The sequence below is a fragment of the Gymnoscopelus braueri genome, assembly GCF_963280865.1.
Source record: "Gymnoscopelus braueri genome assembly, chromosome: 23".
Classification (NCBI taxonomy): Eukaryota; Metazoa; Chordata; class Actinopteri; order Myctophiformes; family Myctophidae; genus Gymnoscopelus; species Gymnoscopelus braueri.
In genome coordinates, this window is record NC_137625.1 from 12,129,266 (window position 1) to 12,150,801 (window position 21,536).

General features: G+C 39.9%; 2 protein-coding genes across 3 annotated transcripts in view; one reads left to right on the forward strand and one right to left on the reverse strand.

Moving 5' to 3' along the window:
* The window catches only part of zdhhc17 (zDHHC palmitoyltransferase 17), a gene marked incomplete at its 5' end in the record, with an annotated part of 32,971 nt that extends 27,543 nt beyond the window's left edge, over positions 1 to 5,428 (reverse strand). The window contains one exon of the mRNA XM_080421012.1: positions 5,366 to 5,428. Coding sequence (XP_080277138.1) covers positions 5,366 to 5,428 — 63 coding nt within the window. The remainder of the gene's footprint in view (positions 1 to 5,365) is intronic.
* A 2,796-nt stretch (positions 5,429 to 8,224) lies between these two features.
* Positions 8,225 to 21,536, forward strand: part of osbpl8 (oxysterol binding protein-like 8) — a 106,107-nt gene continuing 92,795 nt past the window's right edge. For both annotated transcript variants that reach the window (XM_080421573.1, XM_080421574.1), the window contains exon 1: positions 8,225 to 8,585. The gene's annotated coding sequence lies outside the window, so the exon portion shown is untranslated. The remainder of the gene's footprint in view (positions 8,586 to 21,536) is intronic.

Below are 21,536 nucleotides of genomic sequence, written 5' to 3' on the forward strand. Positions count from 1 at the left end.
CAAAGCATATTGTTAGATTGTGTTACAAGGTAGCCATTGTATTACATTAAATTCAGTATGGTATGTAAATCAACTTGCAGAGATTTGAAACTTGCTTGAGATAATCCAACACAGTGAACTTTGTGCGCCTTTAGTTTTAGTCAAAGCCACATTATAGTTATATTCTGCATTTTAAAGCATGGATTGATTTTAAAAATTCTAGCTGAAAAGTAGCTTCCATGCATGATGATGAATAACCAGACGCAGCTAAACAGCCCCTGGAGAAAGACTTGACACAAAGGGGTTTTGTGGTTGGCCTTAGGCGTGTGCCTGCCTGTGGGCCATGTAGACTTAGGGACAGGAGCACAGTACTGCCATCTCGCCTCTCTGAGTTTCACTGGGTATCCCTATGGACCCTGGTGTGATGTGCTGAGCCAGCAATTACATCACAGAGAAGTGGAGTGGGGCTGGGGTGTGTGGTGGTGGGGTATGCGACGTGCATGTGTGTGGGCATAAAACACAGAGCTCTGAGACATTGCAAATGTACTTTTGTGCAAAAGGATGTGTCTAATAACTGGTGAATTACAAACAATGACTTCCCAAATCCGCACATAATTTGACATCCCACTGAAAATAAGCCCCTAGTTTGAGGTTGCCGAAAACAAAAGGTTGAGGGCTGTATGCTCACTAGGCTGATGTGTCAACTTATAAAGGATACAATGGGACTTTGATTATGTCTAAATTAGTAATAGCTTGTGTATAAAGGATATATTAACGCAATAGGCTATAAATTGCCATAAACATCACTTGCTTATGCATGACATAATGAGAATGCTGACAGTGTGCAATGTATTCCGCTATATCATTTCAAAGCTTCCAGACTTTATGCCAGTTCCTTCATCTGCATACTTACTGGAACAAAGTGCTCATGAGTCTTTAACATAGACATTAACCTTTCTGTAGAGGAAGACCTGGGTCCATGATGACCCTAGAGTTAACCTCAAGGTCAACAACCACAGCCCCAGTCCTCACCTTCCTTCTTTCTAAAAAGCATGCTGGTGGTATTCATAACCGCAGTGATAATTGTGGCTAGAACATTTTTATTTTTTTAATACCTTAATTATTCTGCAAGTCGTACTTGTCGATGCATGCAGACTATGTAGGAATAAGTAGAACAGATAACATTATCCTTTGAAACATTTTATCCATTTCTCACTAGCCATTGATTTTCGGTTGGCTGGATCCTCATCCATTTAGTGAAGCAGACTTTCGTCAATATGAGCTGTTCAGCTGGACATATGGCGACCACTCATTGGGGGGGTGTGGTGTGCCTAGAGCCAAAAATATTGGACAGCACTGGCCATGACCGATTAAATTCCCAATTTATGTGGAAAACTGTATCATATGTCATGGACCAGTCTTTTGTCAATATATATATATATATATATATATAGATAGATATATAGACACACACACACACACACACACACACACACACACACACACACACACACACACACACACACACACACACTTATTTTCTTTAAGGAAATGAAAAAGACGCTATTTTGTCTGGGGCATCTTCTTATTTCCATTGTCGCAAAGGCCAAAAAGTAACATGCTACTGCCATTCTTATTGTACTAGAATTGTGCTCTGCTTTCAGCCAAATGAGGTCTGAGAGCAGTGAGAAGAGTAAGGACCCAGGTAGCTGCAGCTGACTGTCACAATCTGAAATTCAATCTCAAATGAGGGCCATTTTGTAGGGTGGCCTACACTATTCCAACGCCACTTTACCTTTATGTATCATTACAATGATTGAGACAAGGGTCTGTTTGTTATGAAGGAAGAAACTACAGTATATTCCAATGAACACATCTTTGCGTTATAGAGCAAGCCTAAATATGGCACCAAAGGCTCAGATTGCACCTCATTTGTGGGAGAAAGATAGAGCAACACACACACACACACACACACATTATTGCATAATTTGCATTTGCAAATCAGGTCACACGCTGAGGACTTTCACACTTTGCACAACTATATTGAGTAAACATAGCATTCTTGTTTGGAATGAGGCATGTTCAGTATGGCTTTCAGGGTACAGGTGCACAGTAAAATCATTAGCCACATTGTAACCTATCCATTTGCAACAGATTTTACAAATGTAACCAAATGAACCCTTAAAGGTCTATTTGGTTACATTTGCACAATCTCAAGAGTTAAATGAACACTGAGGATTGTACAGTGTGCATGTCTGAGCCTCAGCTTCTTGTGTTTGAATGCCTTGTTCAGTATGTAGGCCTATTTCTCAAGCCTCTGTCAGTACAGTCTTAGACATGACCCAGATTTCTACCACCACACTGAAAAGAAGAATAACTTTTCAGCCAGTCGCTGGAGCATTGGCTGGAAAATGTTTTACCTTGGTTCATGGTTAAGCCACAATTATCATATCCCGGCTAAAATGTAATGGATATTACAGACAACAGCTGAGGTGTGTGTTTATGAACAAAGCCACACGTGTTGCCTTGAGAGGAGAATGTGGTCTTTCAGGGAAGTTGTTGCCATCTGTTAAGTGTTAACCACATGAACTCCTAGCGTCCCTATTCCGGGGGCGAACATTCTGTGAAAATAGCAGATCTACAAGCTCGTAGATTATAAGCTTGTAGTTCGACTATTTTCCCCCCAAAGAAAAAATAGACAGAGGGACTCTGTCAATGACGTACGTATATAGGGTTTAGGTGGTTAATTTAACTTAAGAGTTTACAAATGGAATGGAACCAAATGAACCCTTTGATTCCATTACAGTGAGTTAAATGAACACTCAGGATTTGACTGTGCGAGTGCAGAATGCAGATTCATCATGGCAGGTGAGGTCCACAACTCCACAAAACGGACAGCCTCCTGTTATTTTGTTATTTCTTAATCTATTTAGATATGTATTGATACTTGATTGATCCCAGAAGAAATATTTGTGCAATCAATAAATATTGCAATATATTAATATTATTATTATTATTATAATAGTTAATCAGATTAACGTTCGCGATGCATTATACAGTATGTTAACCCATCCATTGCGACCTAAGGCCGATTCTATAAATGCCTTCTAAATCAGTAGTTCTCACACTTTCAAGATTTTTCAAAAATGGTCAAAAATAGCAGATGTAGATCTGCTTGTATATCTGCTATTTTTGAATAGCCAACGCTAAAATGTAAAACGACACAGATTCTTTCCCGGTTCTAATGGGTAGGATGTATATTGTCTAATTATTGCCCACTATCGGCCAACTCAGATATATCAGTGCAACACAAACAAGAATGTGAAACAATATCCCCTGGGCCACGATAAATTCAGTCAAGTTTCATTGAGCAGCAGCAGCAGCAGCAGCACAACAACAACAACAACAAGTAAACAATCATCTGTCCAGGCCAGGCTTAAACAATGTTACTGGGCTGCTTGTTGTTAGTCATACAACCCTACCATTCAGAGAGACAGTTATGGCAATGGGTCTCTAGTAGTAGCATAGTCTCTAACAGTTAGCTTATAAATATGTCTGGTCTAAGTTTGGCAGAGCTTTCTCAAACATCACAATCTCACACACACACACGGAGGCATTCACAAATGAAAGACAAATGAAAAAGAGCAAAAACAGATGGTAGATGGTACCCTACAGTAATTAAGAAAGCCCCCCCATGACTACCTTTGAGAGGTTAATGTCCTTCATACTTCATGTCCTTTTCATACGTTGTTAGACTGGTAGTTATTAGAGCCACTTATAAGAGCCATGTATGTATCTTTAATTGTCTGGCTGACAATGTGAAAGATTCAAGACAGAATTCCCCAAAATGTCCTTTATTGGTTGCAATTGTCAGCACATAACACCTGCTGCACTGTTACATTTCCCATCACTTCAGTACCAGACACTGCAGTTGACACCAAATATGAGAAGTAACCTAACCCTGACTAACCGCCTTAACAGTCACACAACTTGCCACTTACAAACCATTGAAATAAATGTTGATTAAAGCTGTGGACCTGATCCACTATGATGTTACACAAGAAAGCTAATGCACATTATGAGATGGTCAGGGATGGTTTTGCTACCATATGTTGCATATATACTTATAGTCTCCAGCAAACTTCAACTGATGGTGACATCGTGTTGTCCAAAAACAAAAACTAATTATACATTGTAATTTGTCCACACACACACACACACACACATACACACACACTCCTGTTTTAACTCTATGTCTATGTGCTAATAAATAAAACTGAACAAAAATAATAACAGAAAGAAAAAGTCCTGGTGACATTTATTGGAGGTGCAATGGTGCATCATCAACGCAGCACATAATAACATTAGCTAATCATCAATATATTTATGAATTGCACGTCTTACATACTGTTTAATTTGTTTAATGTTTGTTTATGCTATTTTTAGTTTGGGTCTTTTTTATGTTTCTTAGGTAGGCTTGATGTTTTGTGTTGCACTGCAAGTGACTGAGGGGGAACGGTATTTCAATGTCTTTATGTATGCAAGTACATGGGGAAAGGGACAAATAAAGTGATTGGGATTCTGATCATATTATACACTGATGATGACAGCGACAGAATTGACGACATATCAAATACATGGGGTTAGGGTCAGGTTATTTATCAATGAAGCTAAGCTAGCTGCCTGATTACAGTGAGCAGCAAGGGGGGGGTGCCATTTTCACCGATGTGTTTTGGAACAGTATAATTTAAAAAAAAGAGAGCGTTGCATGTTTCTAATATGAAATCGTCAACTGTCAGTTAAGCTGCTTTATTTTTTTGGTGCGCGTCTATGAATAATCATGTTATTATTCCTGTCTGTTGGCTGAAAGGCTCTGATGCCTAAATGGCCTTTGCTAGTCAAATGCTAACTTTAGCTGTTCCGTTAGCTAACATCTGCAGCAAGAGGCTAGTAGCAGTATTGCCAGGTTTTGGGAGACAACACAATAACTCCCTGGCAGAAAACATTTTTATGTAAATTATTTGAGAACTACTGGTTCAAATAAATAAAGATAACAAGTCCAAATAAGCAACAACGTTAGAAACAAGCCCAAAAAGCCGCAACAAGCAATATTTACAAGCGACTTTACAGAAACCACAAGCCCTAAGTCGCTTATAATAAGCGGACCTGGCAACGCTGGAAGCTAGTAGCGTTAGCAACGCTAGCTACCCCCCCTTCACCCCCACCCCCCCACCCCCCCACTAATGATGCAGGGGGCATCGTAGTTTATCCAAGAAACACAGCGCAAAACGTGCGCCGCCACGCACGCGCATGAACGCACGCAAGGCCTTGGCGTGCGCTTTTTTCTTGCAAAATAAGCATACATGGTCCGTTAAAGCGTTATTACCTCTGGGTGGAGGATAGGGACGCAGCCTGCTTCTTTCTCATATTCATCCATAGCGTCTGCCATCTTGGTGGTCGACCTCGCTCAGCATTGTGGGTAATGGATACTAGCTGTGTGGAAACAACGGTAAACGGAAACCTCGCCCCAAAACACGCTCATCCCAATTCTTTTCGTGGACCGCTCACCCCCACTGGTTCTTCATTTTTTTTGTATTTGTTTTACTGAGGATAAGGTTAGAAAGAAGTTACGGTTTAGGCGTAGTTTCACTGAGTTACGTTTAGGAATAAGGTTAGGTTTTGGCACCGTTTTACTGAGGTCGCCGGATTTGCCCCGGGGCGACTGTGTTTTGGGGCGAGTATTCGAAACAACCAGGAGAGAGAGAGAGAGAGAGAGAGAGAGAGAGAGAGAGAGAGAGAGAGAGAAAGAAAGAGGAGAGAGGAAAGAGGAGAGGAGAAAGAGAGAGAGGAGAGGAGAGAAGAGAGAGAGAGAGAGAGAGAGAGAGAGAGAGGGAGGATGCTGTCAAATGAAGAGCTCTAGCCTACCTCACATGTTGTGGTACATTACGTCATTGCCATCTCCTTGGCCATAATTTGATAGTGGGGGAGTGAATTCATGAAAAGATAATTAATGGCGCTTAAAGTAAGTGTCAAGTCTTGTGTCTCACACACACACACACACACACACACACACACACACACACACACACACACACACACACACACACACACACACAAATAAAAACAAGGTTTCTTACGCGTACACGTGACGCAGAACAGTATACAATTTGTTTTCAGACATTGTAGCACAGGGGGTCATCATCAACATATCCGTACATGGACAAACATGTCCATGGCAAGACTTGTCTATGACCGTGGCACTCTTTTTTTAAACGAAAAATATGCTTTTTCATTATAATGTAAAAACATATTTTAAATATTCACAATCTAATCTTAAAAAATGTGTTTGAATAATTTTGGTGGCTCATAAAAGTGTCGGGATGACATGCTCTGAATGCTCATTAATATGTTGCAGGAGATTTGTGGTATTGTATGTGGTACCCATATACATGATGGCTGCATCATGTGAGGACAACAAGACCATACATCAAGATTCCCTGAAAATGTCACATTTTTTTTAAAGACAATGGATTAATGGAGTGTATGACGTGTCACGTGTGTCAGACAATGCAACAATTACAGTCAATGTGAGTGACCACAGTGAAAAACAGATGGCATGTCATCTGTTGAGAAGGAACACCAAGGCAGAGGAGGGTAGAACTGGACAAGTAAAGCTGATTTACGTCAGCTGAGACTTGAGAGAAAGTGTTTTAAAGTGGCCAATATAATACCAATAACAACCATATAACACTCCACAGTCTGCTGCTACAGGGGTCATCACCATGCAACTTGCATGGTCACATGGTGATGACCCCTGTTGTAGCAGCATTAATAATAAAAATAATACTAATACCTCATCAAGGGGAAAATGAGGAATAATCAAGGATAGCAGCGCTATTTAGAGAAATAACAGTGCGTTGGCCTGCTTATCTCCCTGCCTGCCTACCTACCTACCTACCTACCTACCTCCTACCTACCTACCTCCTACCTACCTACCTAGTACCTACCTAGTACCTACCTACCTACCTACCTACCTACCTACCTACCTACCTACCTACCATTTGATCTGTTGTATGTGCGAGCAAAGAAAATAGATAGATAGATTCTAATTATCTATTAACAGCATAGAAAGCTTCCAGGGGCAGAGCCCCTGTCCACCCCCAGCCTCACGGCGTGGTCAGTACTCACTAACTAACATTTTCATACACCTTTTATACTGTAGGTTCACATGTGGGTGGGGGTCAATGAGAATCCCCCCACCAGTTGATCAATTCCTTTGATCAGTGTCTCTATCTGTCTGTATCCTGCCTGTCAGGAAGCCTGGCTGATGTCGTCAGGTTAACAATGGAGATGTAAATCTCACTCACAGCTATGCAGACACTTCTCTTCAAACAGGGAGCATGTGTAGACAGTGAGATTTCCCTTAATTAACTCAAAGATAGCAACAGCTAGACTGGGTCACAACACACACATGATTCTTCTTACTGTAGTATCATATCAGTATACTGTTCATAAAATATAAGCAAACAAGGGCCAATATACGACACTATCTAAAACAACAGTTCTTTTCAGTTTTTTACCGCTGGGTGTCGCCTCTGCGTCACAAAATATGAATATGGCAATTACCTTCATAACCCACTGGTCGTCGCTCTTTCTTTACAAACAAATGTTACAGTACCTGCTACGGAGGAGACTATAAATTACATTATTATGAGTATAATTAGTAGCCTACTGTCGCTTTTTTGTTTTTAAAATTGAGAACATGGCATAAGTATATATAGTAATACAATATAATATAATATAATATAATATAATATAATATAATATAATATAATATAATATAATGTAATATATAATATAATATAATATAATATAATATAATATAATAATAATAATAATAATAATATATAATATTTATATATATATATATATAATATTTATATATATATATAATATTTATATATATATATATTTTTTACGGCTTTATACACACACACACACACACACACACACACACACACACACACACACACACACACACACACACACAAACAAAAAGGGGGCAAACATACAACATAAATACAATATACCATTTTTGCTATTTCGTTGCATTTATGGACGTAAAAACATGAAGATAATATTGTTGTTGTAGTCGAGTCAGACAAACACAATCGAATCAGAATTCTGCATCATCACAGTGTAGCAGCAGCAGCGCAGCCAGGGCATCCTAGACGATCACCGAGATGAAAGCAAAGCAGAGGCGATTGTTGTCGAGGGGACGAACACCCACCGTCCGAGAGGGACTGCCTCCTACGAGGCTGACTGAATTGTGGTTATGAAAACATTATCAGCAAGTAGGGTGACCAACAAAACATGTTAGAAACGGCAAACGAACACGGTTTGGACTCGCAAATGTTGACCCAAGAGGAGTACGCCAGCTAGTATCTGAGGTGAACGTTAGCCTGGCCAGCGACACAGCCAACTGACACCGAGCCGTTGGCTTCCTTCCTTCCTGCTGTGGCCGGAGAACTACTCTCTCTGTAACCGGTGGAATAACCCCCCCCCCCCCCCCCCCCCCCGCGTGAAGAAGCACTGAAGCAGCACAGGTGGGTGGAATAGACTAGTAACCATACAATGTAGCCGTTATGTTGCCTTTGAAGCGTTTTGCCATTTTCCAGTGTTGTTACATGGTAGCTACTAGCTAGCATGCCTGCTAATAGCTTCTCAGATGCGAGTTGATTACATTGATGACTCTGCAATGTCAGCACTATTATGTAATGGATAGTCTGGAGGCTTTAATTAATGATCCCACCACCACCTCTTGAATTTAATCATCTCTAACCCAGTAGTGTAAAGTAACTAAGTATTTTTACTCAAGTACTGTACTTAAGTACAATTTTAGGTATTTGTAGTATCTCCAATTTTCTGTACCTTTTTACTTCTACTCCACTACATCTCAGAGGCAAATATTGTACTTTTTACTCCACTACAATTATTTGAAAACTTAAGTTACTTTGTAGATTTTGATTATTATTACAAAACATACATTACCCACTTCTATATACATTTCGTCCATTTTAAAATAGCAGATCTAGATCTGCTATTTTCAAAAGATTTGTGTACATTTTATACATTTGGGACATTCTGCATAATGAGTACTTTTTTTTGGTACATTAAGTACATTTTGATGCCAATACTTTTGTACTTTTACTCAAGTACATTTTGAATTCCGGACTTTTACTTGTAACAGAGTATTTCTACATTGCAGTATTAATACTTTTACTTCAAGTAAAACATTTTAGTACTTTTTCCGCCACTGAGTCTTTGGCACATCTCTACTTAAGTCCACGTGTATTGGTGTACTGTTACTGAGATGTGTATAAATAAGACTAGTAAAGATTATGTAACTGTATCTGTGTCACTGACTCTGCTTTGTTATGCTCCCATATAGAGCAGATAAACTGTTGTTGTTGCTTATCACCAGATCTGTAGTTTGAAAACATCCTCCCGCAGCCATGGCATTCTACACAAAGTAAACATCCTCCTGATGCAGTGTCACATAGTGTCACATAGTGTCACATGTCACAGCAGACGTACCATGTTATGACTTTCACTTGACTAGAGTGAGGAGAAGAGAAACATGACACTAGTGCACACAGTGGTAGCCTTGGATCAAGACTATCATAGAAGTATTTTATCGAGTCTTGACTTTTACTTTTGTATCTATGATATGTATAGTAATATAATGTATAATATATAAATGCAAATGTCATAATCGATAAAATACATCTATGGTAGTCTTGACTCTTGATCCAAGGCTAGTACAGTGGTGTGCTCTGTTGCTTCTGCTAATACATGTAATAACAAATATTATGGTGGGACACCCCAAAAATTGGTGCCATTTGAACATAATGGTATGCCAAACAATTGTGCTTGTTTAGGCCCGGTCAATATAGTATTTACATCTTTTCCATTCTCTGTACATTTGCATGTGAATGATGATGTGTAATCCTGGACTTTCCATGTAAGGAAACATTCCTATCATCAGTGAGGCCTGCAGTCCAGGGTCACAGGGAGACACAGGTCATTTGCCAGTCAAATCGAGTTTCCATCTGTTCCTTCCCAAATAGCTTATTGCTCGTGCACTGCCCGGTACTGGTAGCAATATTGCTTCATTTGAATGTGTCCAGCTGCATGGATAAGCCCAGGACTGCATCGATCCATGTATGTACACGATGTACCTCCTCCCTTTTACTGTACACTGCAAAGATTTACATGATGTACATGATGTACCTCCTCCCTTTACTGTACGCTGCAAAGATTTAGTACAGCATATAGACCCTGGCTATTGAGGTTGGTTGTCATTTAAAGCCAAGTGTTGCTGTAAGTCATTGTAATTCATTTGAAAGTATAACATTTTCAGCAAATCAAATGTAGCTATGCTAGTTGTATTGGCTGCTGTATTATGCCAGTATTGTGGGTTAGTGCCATGCTAGAGAAGCAGTATAATATTTCTATGATAAGAACTAATCAGATTTTCAGAAGTAAAGAAGTAAATGGATAGTTTTTTTGTCAGAGGATCTTTTGTGCATAGGGGTATTTTAGAGCACAGGTTCTGTGCATAGGGGTATTTTAGAGCACAGAGGTTTTGTTTATACATTTTGTGTTGATAATAATGATATCCTCACCTCATGTTAACCACTTTCAACCTGGTGTCCGGATTTTTCAGATGTCATTATAAATGTAAAAGACTTCAAAATTGTCAAACTAAATGCGATCTACAAGATCTAAACGTATCAGAATGTGTTGCGAGCTTGCAGATCTGCTATTTTCACTATTGAAATAAACACCTAAAGTAAATGTAAGTGTTTTTTTAATTATTATTCTGAGATAGGGCTGTGTGATATGGACAAAATAAAATATCACAATATTTTTTATGAAATATCTTGAAATCATCAATATTGTGATGGGTATGACTATTGGTGCTTTCACAAATATTCACACAATGAGATTTCTTTATGAATAGGCTTAATCATAAATAATGAATGACTATATAATAATTAAGTGGTTAAAGGCAAATAATACAACTAGCTAGAACAGTAAGTTAAGTTCAGAAAATTACATCACTTTTCTGTAATGCGGCATTTAAAAGCAGAAAAACACACTTTTCACGATATCCCAAATCCCAGACGATATCTACTTTCATGTTACAATGTCAAGATGAATATATTGATATATTGCCCGGATCTATTCTGAAAGAAGTTAAGAACAGATTCACATTCTCTTGACATTTTGTTTCACAGAGTTAATTGCAGATTAGCTTCATTTGTATTCAGTTGCGTGTTTGTGGGTCGTGGGATGCAGAAAAATGACTGTAGTGGTTAACCCATTCATAAACTCTCAATCAGACTATACTAGAGATTGCTATTCAAAACAGAATCCAAGAGGTCTTGCTTGATAAATATTTCCAAAGAGTGCAGACAACCATGGAAAAGAATAAAACTAAGGCACTCTGTCTTCAGGGGAAAAAAATGATCAATCCATATGCCTGAGCACCTTTTTTCCATGGTTTTCTGTGCCATTGGAGGCTATTTATCAAACAACACTTCCTGATTCTGTTTTGTATATTCACCTGTCCTGCTAAGAGCTAACCTGGCATTGCCAGACTGATCATGTGGGATCACTCTCAAGTTCTCCCAAGATATCGTGGAGGAACTTGAGTGATCCCTCGTGATCAGTCTGGCAATGCCAGGCTAACTAAGAGCACCTGTTACTGTATGTGATCCATCAGAACGAAGCAACAATTCCACCTTTTGTTGTGTAAACCAGTGGTTCCCAAACATTTTGAAGAAGGAGAAGTTAGACTTTTGCCCAGGACCCAAACTAGTGAAAATAGCAGATCTACAAGCTCACAACGCATCACATTTATTTATGGAAAGTATTCGTTTATTCATTCATTTGTTGGAATTGTTTTTAATTGATGAAAAGTTGTGACTTTTTTTGTTTAAACCTTTTTAAATCTTTTGAAATATATGTATATTTTTATACTTTAATGTAGAAAAAATACATAAAAGGGATATGTACTTGCGACCTATACAAATTGTTTGGGAAACTATAGATTCATTGCTATTGTTTGTGGCCACAGCAACGTGGCCATACAATTCAATTCAATTCAAAGGGCTTTATTGGCATGAGAAAACATACGTTTACATTGCCAAAGCAGAAAGCACAATACAACAATACAGCAATACAATCAAAACAAAAAAAATGTACATTTGAAAGTCAGAATCTTCAATACATACAGTATAGTCTTATAATGGACTATTAAAATGCTGAGGCTTGTGCATCATTAGAGTAATGTATACATACAGCTGGGACACTTAGGCCCAGACTATTGGCTATTTGAGTGACTGGATGCATTTGTCCTAAGCACCAAATGTGCTCAAAAGATAGGTGGTTATCTCACATTTCACATCCAATGACATCACCCAGTGTAAGGCACATAAACAAGATTTAACAATCTGGCCAGCGTTGCTACTTTTAGCTAGCCGAAGGATTATGTAGTTAAAATTAAGCCTTTATTATGTTGCACAGTAGGTAAGTGAAAATCTAATTGGAAGCAGCTTTTGCTATACTATTATTTCATTTGTAGCTTTACACGCGGGCCCAGGGCGATTTATTTCTCCACCGAACCTCAGTTGCAGTTGGCATCTGTTAATCAAGCTAAACTAAAAAAGCATGTCTATAATTAATAACCTGTTTAGTGTGATGAAAGGCCACAATTGAGGATGACTCCTTGTGGCAGCCTTCTTATACTGTAAGCCAGGTCCAGAGGAGAGGAGGTCTCTGAGAATGACGGAAATGACTGCAGAGTTTCTGGTTTTATTTTTAGTTTCCACCCCCTTTGTATCTCTGGTTTACCATCAGTAGAAATCTGTTGCCGGGAGGCTGTATTCATGTTGCTGTTTTGACATTCAGACATGGTAAATATGTCATCATTACTCCACTCAAAGTGTTCCACAGTGTCAAGCAGAGCTACAGTATGTGTACTTGAGCTGGAGTTGCTGGACATTATGCCACTCCTCATGCAATGACGGTAGCCTGGTTCCAGACGAATCTGCCTTTGCAAAATTGCATGCACTTTAGCCCTCGGCAGATTAGGTCTGGCCCCCATCCATAGAGAATTTATTTCTCTCCCGCAGAGGTTGTGCGGGACCAATCAGGGCCCAGTATCCAAATGTGGGCGGGCTTATCACCTTATTTGGAGCAATGACGTACAAGGAAGCACTGCTCTGATTCGTTCGTACAAGGAAGCACTGCTCTGATTGGTTTAGGTCTAACCAATAGAGTCCGTTTGGACCGCCCCTTGGAAAAAAATCTATCGTTGATAGGGACCAGACTAATATCCGCGCAGTGTGTCGTGTGATATTGTCTGGCCACGCGAGGCTACAATGACGGGCTATAGGGGAAAGTAAACACCCACAACCACAGTGATGGTTGTAGTGCGTTAGTGGATTTTGCCGGCACTACTAAATTAACTTATTAAATTAAAAGCTTTACCTAGTGGTGATATTATTAATTGTTCTGAATCTGACCATCTCTGCTCTACCCCAAGATCTTTAATAGCACCAATATTTTTTTAACAGTTTTTGTCAACTCGGTCCAGAGTATTTTCCGGGAAATGCATCAATGATATGTGAAGGCTCTTAGGATAGAAGAGCTGAAATCTCTTTGCATAAATAGAAGATAAATAAATTAATCTCTTGCTCAGGCAAAAAAAACTAAACGTTAGTTGCATCAACCTGTTAGGAACAAATCTTGTTCAAATCGGCAAGTATTAAATGACTTGGATGTGCTGTAGTTGTGTACAAGAGTGCACATTATGAAAACATGAAACATGCATGCTGTTCAGTTCTTATTGCCTGGATTAGTCTTTCTGCAATTCTACTTTTGTAACAAGAACGACCTCGATTAATAGGAGAACAAAATAACAAACTAGTTGCCTCTTCTTGTGCACTGAGGTTTGATCATGATGAGCCCTGAGTCCTCTGAGGCGTGCTGTCTGGAGTCTGCCATGACTCAGCCCCTCGCCATCCTTTGTGCAGGAATCTTGCTTTACTGCATGCTGGCATAAGGCATGTGTTATTGTCCACCCCAAAATAAAACATTGCCTGAGGTCCTATATGTTGTTACCTGGCCAGGGTGTGTACTCAGATTGCAGACACAAGAGCACATCACACAAAGTCAGGTTGCAGAAGCCAACAAGAAAGATATATATAACAAGGATGATGTATTTGACTGATAACACTGGTGTTGAAACTGTTGATATAGGCCCTATCTGTTGTTGAGAGATAGAACTATTACCGTATAAAGAGCACTTACACAGCAGTGTGATGTGTTTTGTTTTTGCTGGTCAGAAAACAACAAACAGACACATACTGTCATTGTCGGCCTGGCGAGAGAGTATGTTTTGCCCCCTGTCCGTCCGTCCGTGTGTGTGTGTGTGTGTCCGTCCGTCCTGTCTGTGTGTTAGCAGCTAATCTCCGGCACCGTTGGCCCGGTCGCTGCAAAACTGTGCACACACACTCCCTGGATGCCAATTCAGAACCTCTGCCCCACATTTTTCACATGGGCCTGTTATAGCGCCACCTGGAGGCCGATGTGTGCAAAACAAAAATGTTCCCATTACTCCTACAGCTTTTAATTAAACGTCATGCAAATCGGTACACAGTATCTCTATAGTCATGTGATCAACCCGGATCTGTTCAATTTCCCATATTCCATCCTCATTGGCTAAGGTTTGCTTCCAAAGTTTACAGGATTGGTTAGTTCTGAACAAACTGCCTCAAATCATGAACGCAGCTTGCCATTTCCATAAAATTGCACACGCACATTCCCACTAGGCCGAGGAAGAAATGCCACTTAAAACTTTTCAAATCAGCCTCATGGTGGCGCTATAACAGGCCAATTTGCTTTTTTAACTATAACTGCACCGATCTGCGTGAAACTTTGCACGCATACTCCCTAGAGGCCAAGGAAAAACATTTGCACTGCATTTTTCACATCTGCTTTTTACAGCGCCACCAGGAGGCCGACTTATGTCAATAACATTTTTGGATATTAATCCAGATTTTATCCAAACATCACGCAAATCGGTACACAGTATCTCTATAGTCATGTGATCAAGGCGCATCTGTCAGATATTTCATATTCCATCCTGATTGGCTAAGGTTGGCTTCCAAAATTTGCAGGATTGCTCAGTTTTGAACAAAATGTCTCAAATCATGAACGCAGCTTGCGATTTCCGCGAAAATTTGCACGCACATTCCCACTAGGCCGTGGAAGAAATGCCACCCTTTTCACATTGCCCTGTTATAGTGCCACCAGCAGGTCTACTTTAGCAAAACACATTTTTGCAACAAAATGCCTCAAATCATGAATGCACACTAGAGATGCGCGGATCGCGGTTTTAGCCGCGGTTGCCGCAGTTAACCGCAGTTTGGGTGGATTTGGGTCAATGAAATATAATTATTAATTAACTCATTCACTGCCACAATTATTGCTGGCCGCGTTTGCCCACTGCCAGAAAAAAGTACTCAGGAGCCGAGATACAGAATTTTTAAGTTTTAAGTTAACAAGGAAGTGGATGGGAGTCTAGATCTTTAAACAATCATATCTCCTTGGTCTTTGGGTCAAATTTGAAACAAAAACTAAAAAAAAAAAAAAAAAAACGTTTTTTACGTCAGTGGCAGTGAATGAGTTAATATTGGATAAACCGCGGGTGAAATAATGCGGGAATTAAATTAATGATATCAATCTATAGACCTACAATAGCTTTTAAAAAGCACTAAATTTCACTGTGTGCGTTTGTAGTGTTTTAATATTACGTCATTTTACACCAGGCACAAAATAGCCGCTCACTACATGTTGCTTTGCAGCCGGCCAGTGTTGCCAGGTTGCGACAACTTGCGAGAGAAATAAGCAGCCAGGTCTATGAAAACAAGCCCACAACAAGTGCCAAACAAAAGTCGCTTATAAAAAGCTTATAAAAAGCCGACATGGCAACAAAGTGGTTGAAAGCGAAAGTAACTCAATGAACTGAATGAAGACGTGGGCTTGTTGTTACCATGGTTGTGGATTGTATACAGTCACTGCATCGCGACAGTGGTGAGTGACATTGTTTATAAGAAAACTAACGTCATGAAAATAACAATTATTTGGTGCGGTTGGTGCGGATCTATAAATAGGATGATATAATTACCGCGGGTGGATGGCGGATGGATAATGAACTTGTTAACGCGGATTTGGGTGACAAAAAAACCCATCCGCGCATCTCTAATGCACACACATTCCCACTAGGCCGAGGAAGAAATGCCACCCTTTTCACATTGGCCTATTATAGCGCCACCAGGAGGCCACAATAACCTACCTGACCTGGCGGAGACCTGTGCTCCGAGGAGCACTTTTTCTAGTTTAGTTTTTCTTTTTTCTTAGTGTACACGTGCACAGACAAAACATAATAGAGTACTACAGGGATGAAGTTTTATTGAATGGCGACGTGAAAGTTGTTCCCGTTATGACTTCCTATGGCAGATTTGCAATGGGACTTTCTGCATTGAGTTTTGGATGAATGAAGAAAATAAGCTCTGTTGCAAACAAATCCATGGTTGAGATACCGTATTTAATGGTTTAATTGGTATAATTTATTTTATCAAACAAAATGGGGAACTTACTTGTTGTCTGTCACCACAGAACTTGTTTATATAGCCTAAACTGAGGTTGGGCAATGTGGACAAAATCTAAAATTGATATTTTTGATCAAATACCGATATTGTGACGATAATATCAGTTATTTTTTAATTGTTAAAAAATGATCAAAAATAGCAGACCTGAAGTCAGTGATTAAAAAAAGTCTAGTATAGTCTCATATCACAATACCAATATAATATCAATATATTGACCAGCTATAGGCTAAACCCTATGGGAAAAAGCATTGAGAATCTGCTGAGGGAAACCATTGCGAATCCACTTCCGTTCTAGGACTATATATTGCTCAAATAACTCATTAATTCCACAAAAAAAGCAGGAGTGTTTCAGAGAAATCTTCCAGGACGATGTTGCACATCTCTCCCCTGCTGTTAAACTTAGCAGAAGCTCTAGTAATCTATGTGGGTTTAGTCCGAGGCTGGGGAGACGGGAGAGTGCCTCTGACGTACGCCAACATTCTCATAATGTAATTCGCATTACGGACTCATTGTTTCCATTTTCAGGTGTTCATTCTCTTAACTTGCATAATTGTCTTTTTAAGTCCAGATGACCTAATAATAATAATAACTTGGATTTATATAGCGCCTTTCAGAAACCCAAGGACGCTTTACAGTACACAAAATAACACAAATTAATTGCCAAAAGCCTGGGTAAATAAATGTCTCTTCAGTGCGGACTTGAAGGAGTCCAATGTTGGCACCTGCGAATCTCCATTGGGAGAGAGTTCCAGAGGTCAGGGGCTGCCACGCTGAAAGCTCTATCGCCAAGGGTCCGCCTGTTGCTACGAGGGGTGGTGAGAAGCCCCGAGTCGGAAGACCTCAGGTCCCGCTCTGGGATGTAATTGTCCAGGAGGTCCGAGAGGTACCCTGGGGCTAGGGCATGGAGAGCTTTATAGGTGAGGAGGAGTAGTTTGTATGTGATGCAGAACTTAACCGGAAGCCAGTGGAGGTGTTTGAGGGTGGGGGTGATGTGCTGCCAGCGTTTGGTGCGGGTGAGCACTCTGGCAGCTGTATTTTGCACATACTGCAATCTGTCCAGGGTTTTATTGGGGAGCCCGAACAGGACACCATTACAGTAATCCAGGCGGGAGGAGATGAAAGAGTGGATGAGGGTCTCAGATCTAGGAGAGTCTAAATGTAAATGACTGGAGCTGAATAGAATCAGAGGCAGTTGTAATTAAATAATTCTTTACATGCACTGTCCTGCTGGGAATGCATCCAGACTGCTCACTCTGCTAGAGACATTTAAATCTACAGCCATAACGGACACAATAAAAATGATCACATCGCTTGAGTCACAGGAGCAGACTTCTATTTCAGGACCCAATTGGGGAAGTAGTTTGTTATTATTTTGATTGTGTCCGGTGTGAATGCACCTATAGTAAGACTTAACCGTTGGCTTGTGGATGAGGTGGGATATAGTTACAGCTAGCTTGGCATTCTTTGGATGTTGTTGTGAGTGAGATGATATGGTATTATCACATTTTATTATCACATGATTGTATAAAAGATGCAATCTGGATTTGATTAGTTAAACTTTGCGTAATGTCACATTAAACCTTTGACTCACAGGTGGAAGAATAATCATATAATTTTTTTAATTCTAAATCAAAACAAAATGTTGAACATTTTATAGCCTCAAAATACACACACATTTTTTTTAAGTAATTTTTATGCCATCACATTCCAGACTTACCACCCCCCCCATACAATGTCACAACAAAGCCACAGTCATTGCAGTTAGTCTTAATTTGCCAGGCTCATCATTTAGTTTGGCCCTTGGTTACTGTATATTTATGAGCTATATGAGTTTGGATTTATTTTTATTTTGCTGCTGTTTAATTTCATTAGAGCGTAGTAGTGTTGGTCAAGCACTAGAGAACAAAATAGAGCAAGTGCAATGGCCTGGCCTGTAGAAGCATTCACATTTACGTTTAATGTCTGAATGATTACATTGTGTTTTTTTTATAGGACAGTGCTCTCCCGGGGCCAAAGTTGTCCTTGTTTATTATCGGCTATGATTCCTAAGTGCCATTTCCTCTGACCCGTGCGATAAACAGGAAGCTATTCATGCAGTTTATTTCTTCTTTATTTAGGCTCATGTCTCTGCTGTCCATTTAGGTTGTTAGAGCTTTCTAATACTCAAACTAAGGATAATAGCCATTTATGCTAGTTTAAGGTATTAACTGGATTAACTCTAAACAGCAGGGTTTCCCTATCCTAAAACAGTTGGCCTCTCATGCCAACACAAAGAAGTCCTTGAATGCACCCGTACTTCTTGGAAATACCTTGTTTCTGAGTCTGAATTGAGACTGTTGTCTCAAAAGCCTGTGCCACTCAGTGAAAGAAATCCCTAGAGACCATCAGCTTATATTTTTGTTCTCTTCCGTTATCAAGATGCTCACTACTCCTTTTTAAGCCATCAAGTGGCACCTGTAAACTCTCGTAATAGTCAAGGAAGGGGGTCCAAATCTTGAAGGAAATTTGAAGACCCTTTAATATGTATTTGATTATCTCTAGTTTCAAGAAATACATTCCCTTTAATCCACCTGGTAAAGCTGTGTGGAGACTGTTGCTTCCATGAAAGGAGGATAAGTCTCCTCGCAAGCAGAGATGTAAAGGCTATGATTACATGTGCTTTGCCTCGTAACGGGTCTCTGGCGTAAAGCCAAATAGTGCACAAATGGGGGTGGGAGTGATGACAGCATTGCAACCATTTTAACCACTTTATCCATATTTTTGAGAACCACTGCAGTAGAGGATCCACGATACAAAAGAGTTGTGCTGGGATCTCTGATCCCATGGCGGCATTACTACAAGAGGTGGCCTCTCTCTTTAGAAGTCTGGGATTGTGTTGATTGATTCATTGATTGTATTTTATTTAACGGATAAATAAGGAAAAAAAATTAGAGAGAGAGAGAGAGATTATTATTTATTATACAAACACAGTAATACATAACATCCATAGTATCTCACAAACAAACAAACAAAGGTTGATCTAAGTCCTTGACCTGTTCTCCTCAGCTCTGCCTCCTCCAGGTCCATCTGACTATCTGCTGCAGCCACCTGGCTGTGTTAGCTGGCTTCACTAGGGGCTCCTTGTTCCATGGAAGTGTGTAATGCAATTAACTTGGCCACTGGAGGGTGGAATGGAAGGACAAGGACCTATTTTTCCCTTTTACTCTCTCTCTGGAACATTGTTTATACAGACTACCATTGCATACAGATAACTATTTCTTCCCTCATGTTGGCCTATTTTATGCTTCATCACTCGTTGGAAATAACACATTTTCAATTGAAAAATACGACACATAGGCCAGCTTGTCCATGTGCTTCAATGTTTTTCAATACTCGACTGTTGCTGTCATGTATATGGTGACAAATTAAAGGAAAAACCAACATAAAGGGCCCTATCTTCCACTCAGTGCAAGACGATGCTAAGGGGCAGCGCAATCATCATTGCTATTTTCCATCCAATGCAGCTGTAATTGAGGTGAGGTGTGGCGTCTATCTTACACACAGAGTGAAGAGTCAAAAAGTGATTTAGACGTGCAGTGAAATGGTGACGGTCTAATGTCTAGTGTAGTCCCCCAACAGAGCATTTCCCTGTTATTTTAGAGAGGGCATTAGATAGTAGATTGACCTGTACGTATATTGTATGTGGGTTCACAGTCACAATGCGCCCCCACACTGCTTGCAATCAAAAGTCCATCCGATTCAAAGTAACTATAGAAAAAAATGGGGTTGCAAAATCGTGGGATAAAAATGTAAGTTAAAAAAAATGTTCGCTTTAAAAAAAGCTGAGTTTGTAGATCTGCTATTTTTGAATAGCCAAAGTATAAAATAATGGTGGTTACACGGATGCGTTCCCGGTTTTAATGGGTTAAATGGTGACCATTCAGTGAACCCTGTGGATGTGGAAGAGACCACTCGCATCAGGATGGAATCATAATGATAAAGGTGATCACTCAGATATTATATTGATTTACAGTGAACCTTCCCTCTTAACGGGACAAGTGGACCCAAACCAGAATATGGTGAAGGATGACTCATCTGAACATATAATTGTTGCTCAATAGACCAGTGCCTATGGTTTTTACACCAACGCATTTTCAAACGTGCATTTGTCCCTATAATGAGGGGTTTATATACTGTGCAAACATGTACGTGTAGCTATCGACGGACTGTTCTTGCTGACACAGTCCGATCACCTTCTGCATTGACATTCTCATCACCTGACACAGAATCGCTCTTCTGTTTTTCTTTACATATTGCACTGAATGAAGTAATGAACGAGCATGAGCATCATGGTCATCGAATGTGCACTTTCGACCACAATTTCCAACCTCATTTACTGATGTCTTTCCCGTAGATGAAAATGCAGAGCTCAATCATGTGATGTCACATTAGTCACTGTTGTTTGTGACTATGAATTAACCCTTTTTCATAGTTACGAAGATATTTTTCTCTTGCCAAAATCGAGGTCAACTGGCCTGCTCACTATTTTATACATGCCACAAGCTGTGTGATTGGTTGCTAATTGCTCAATTTTGTCATGCTGTACACAGTACACCCCTAATGAAAGTAGATGGATTTATGTTATGCTTCTTTAGGTTATTGTTCATTTAATTTGTCACGTGTGTGTGTGTGTGCGTGTCCTTTTCTGCCTTCTGTGACACAGCAACCTCAGCTCTGACCCGCCCGCTTCTCCCTGGAGGAGAGCGTTCACAGTCGGATGCTTTCATTTGGTAGCTCGTCTTCTTTGACAGCCAGAGCACCAGTACATGTGGC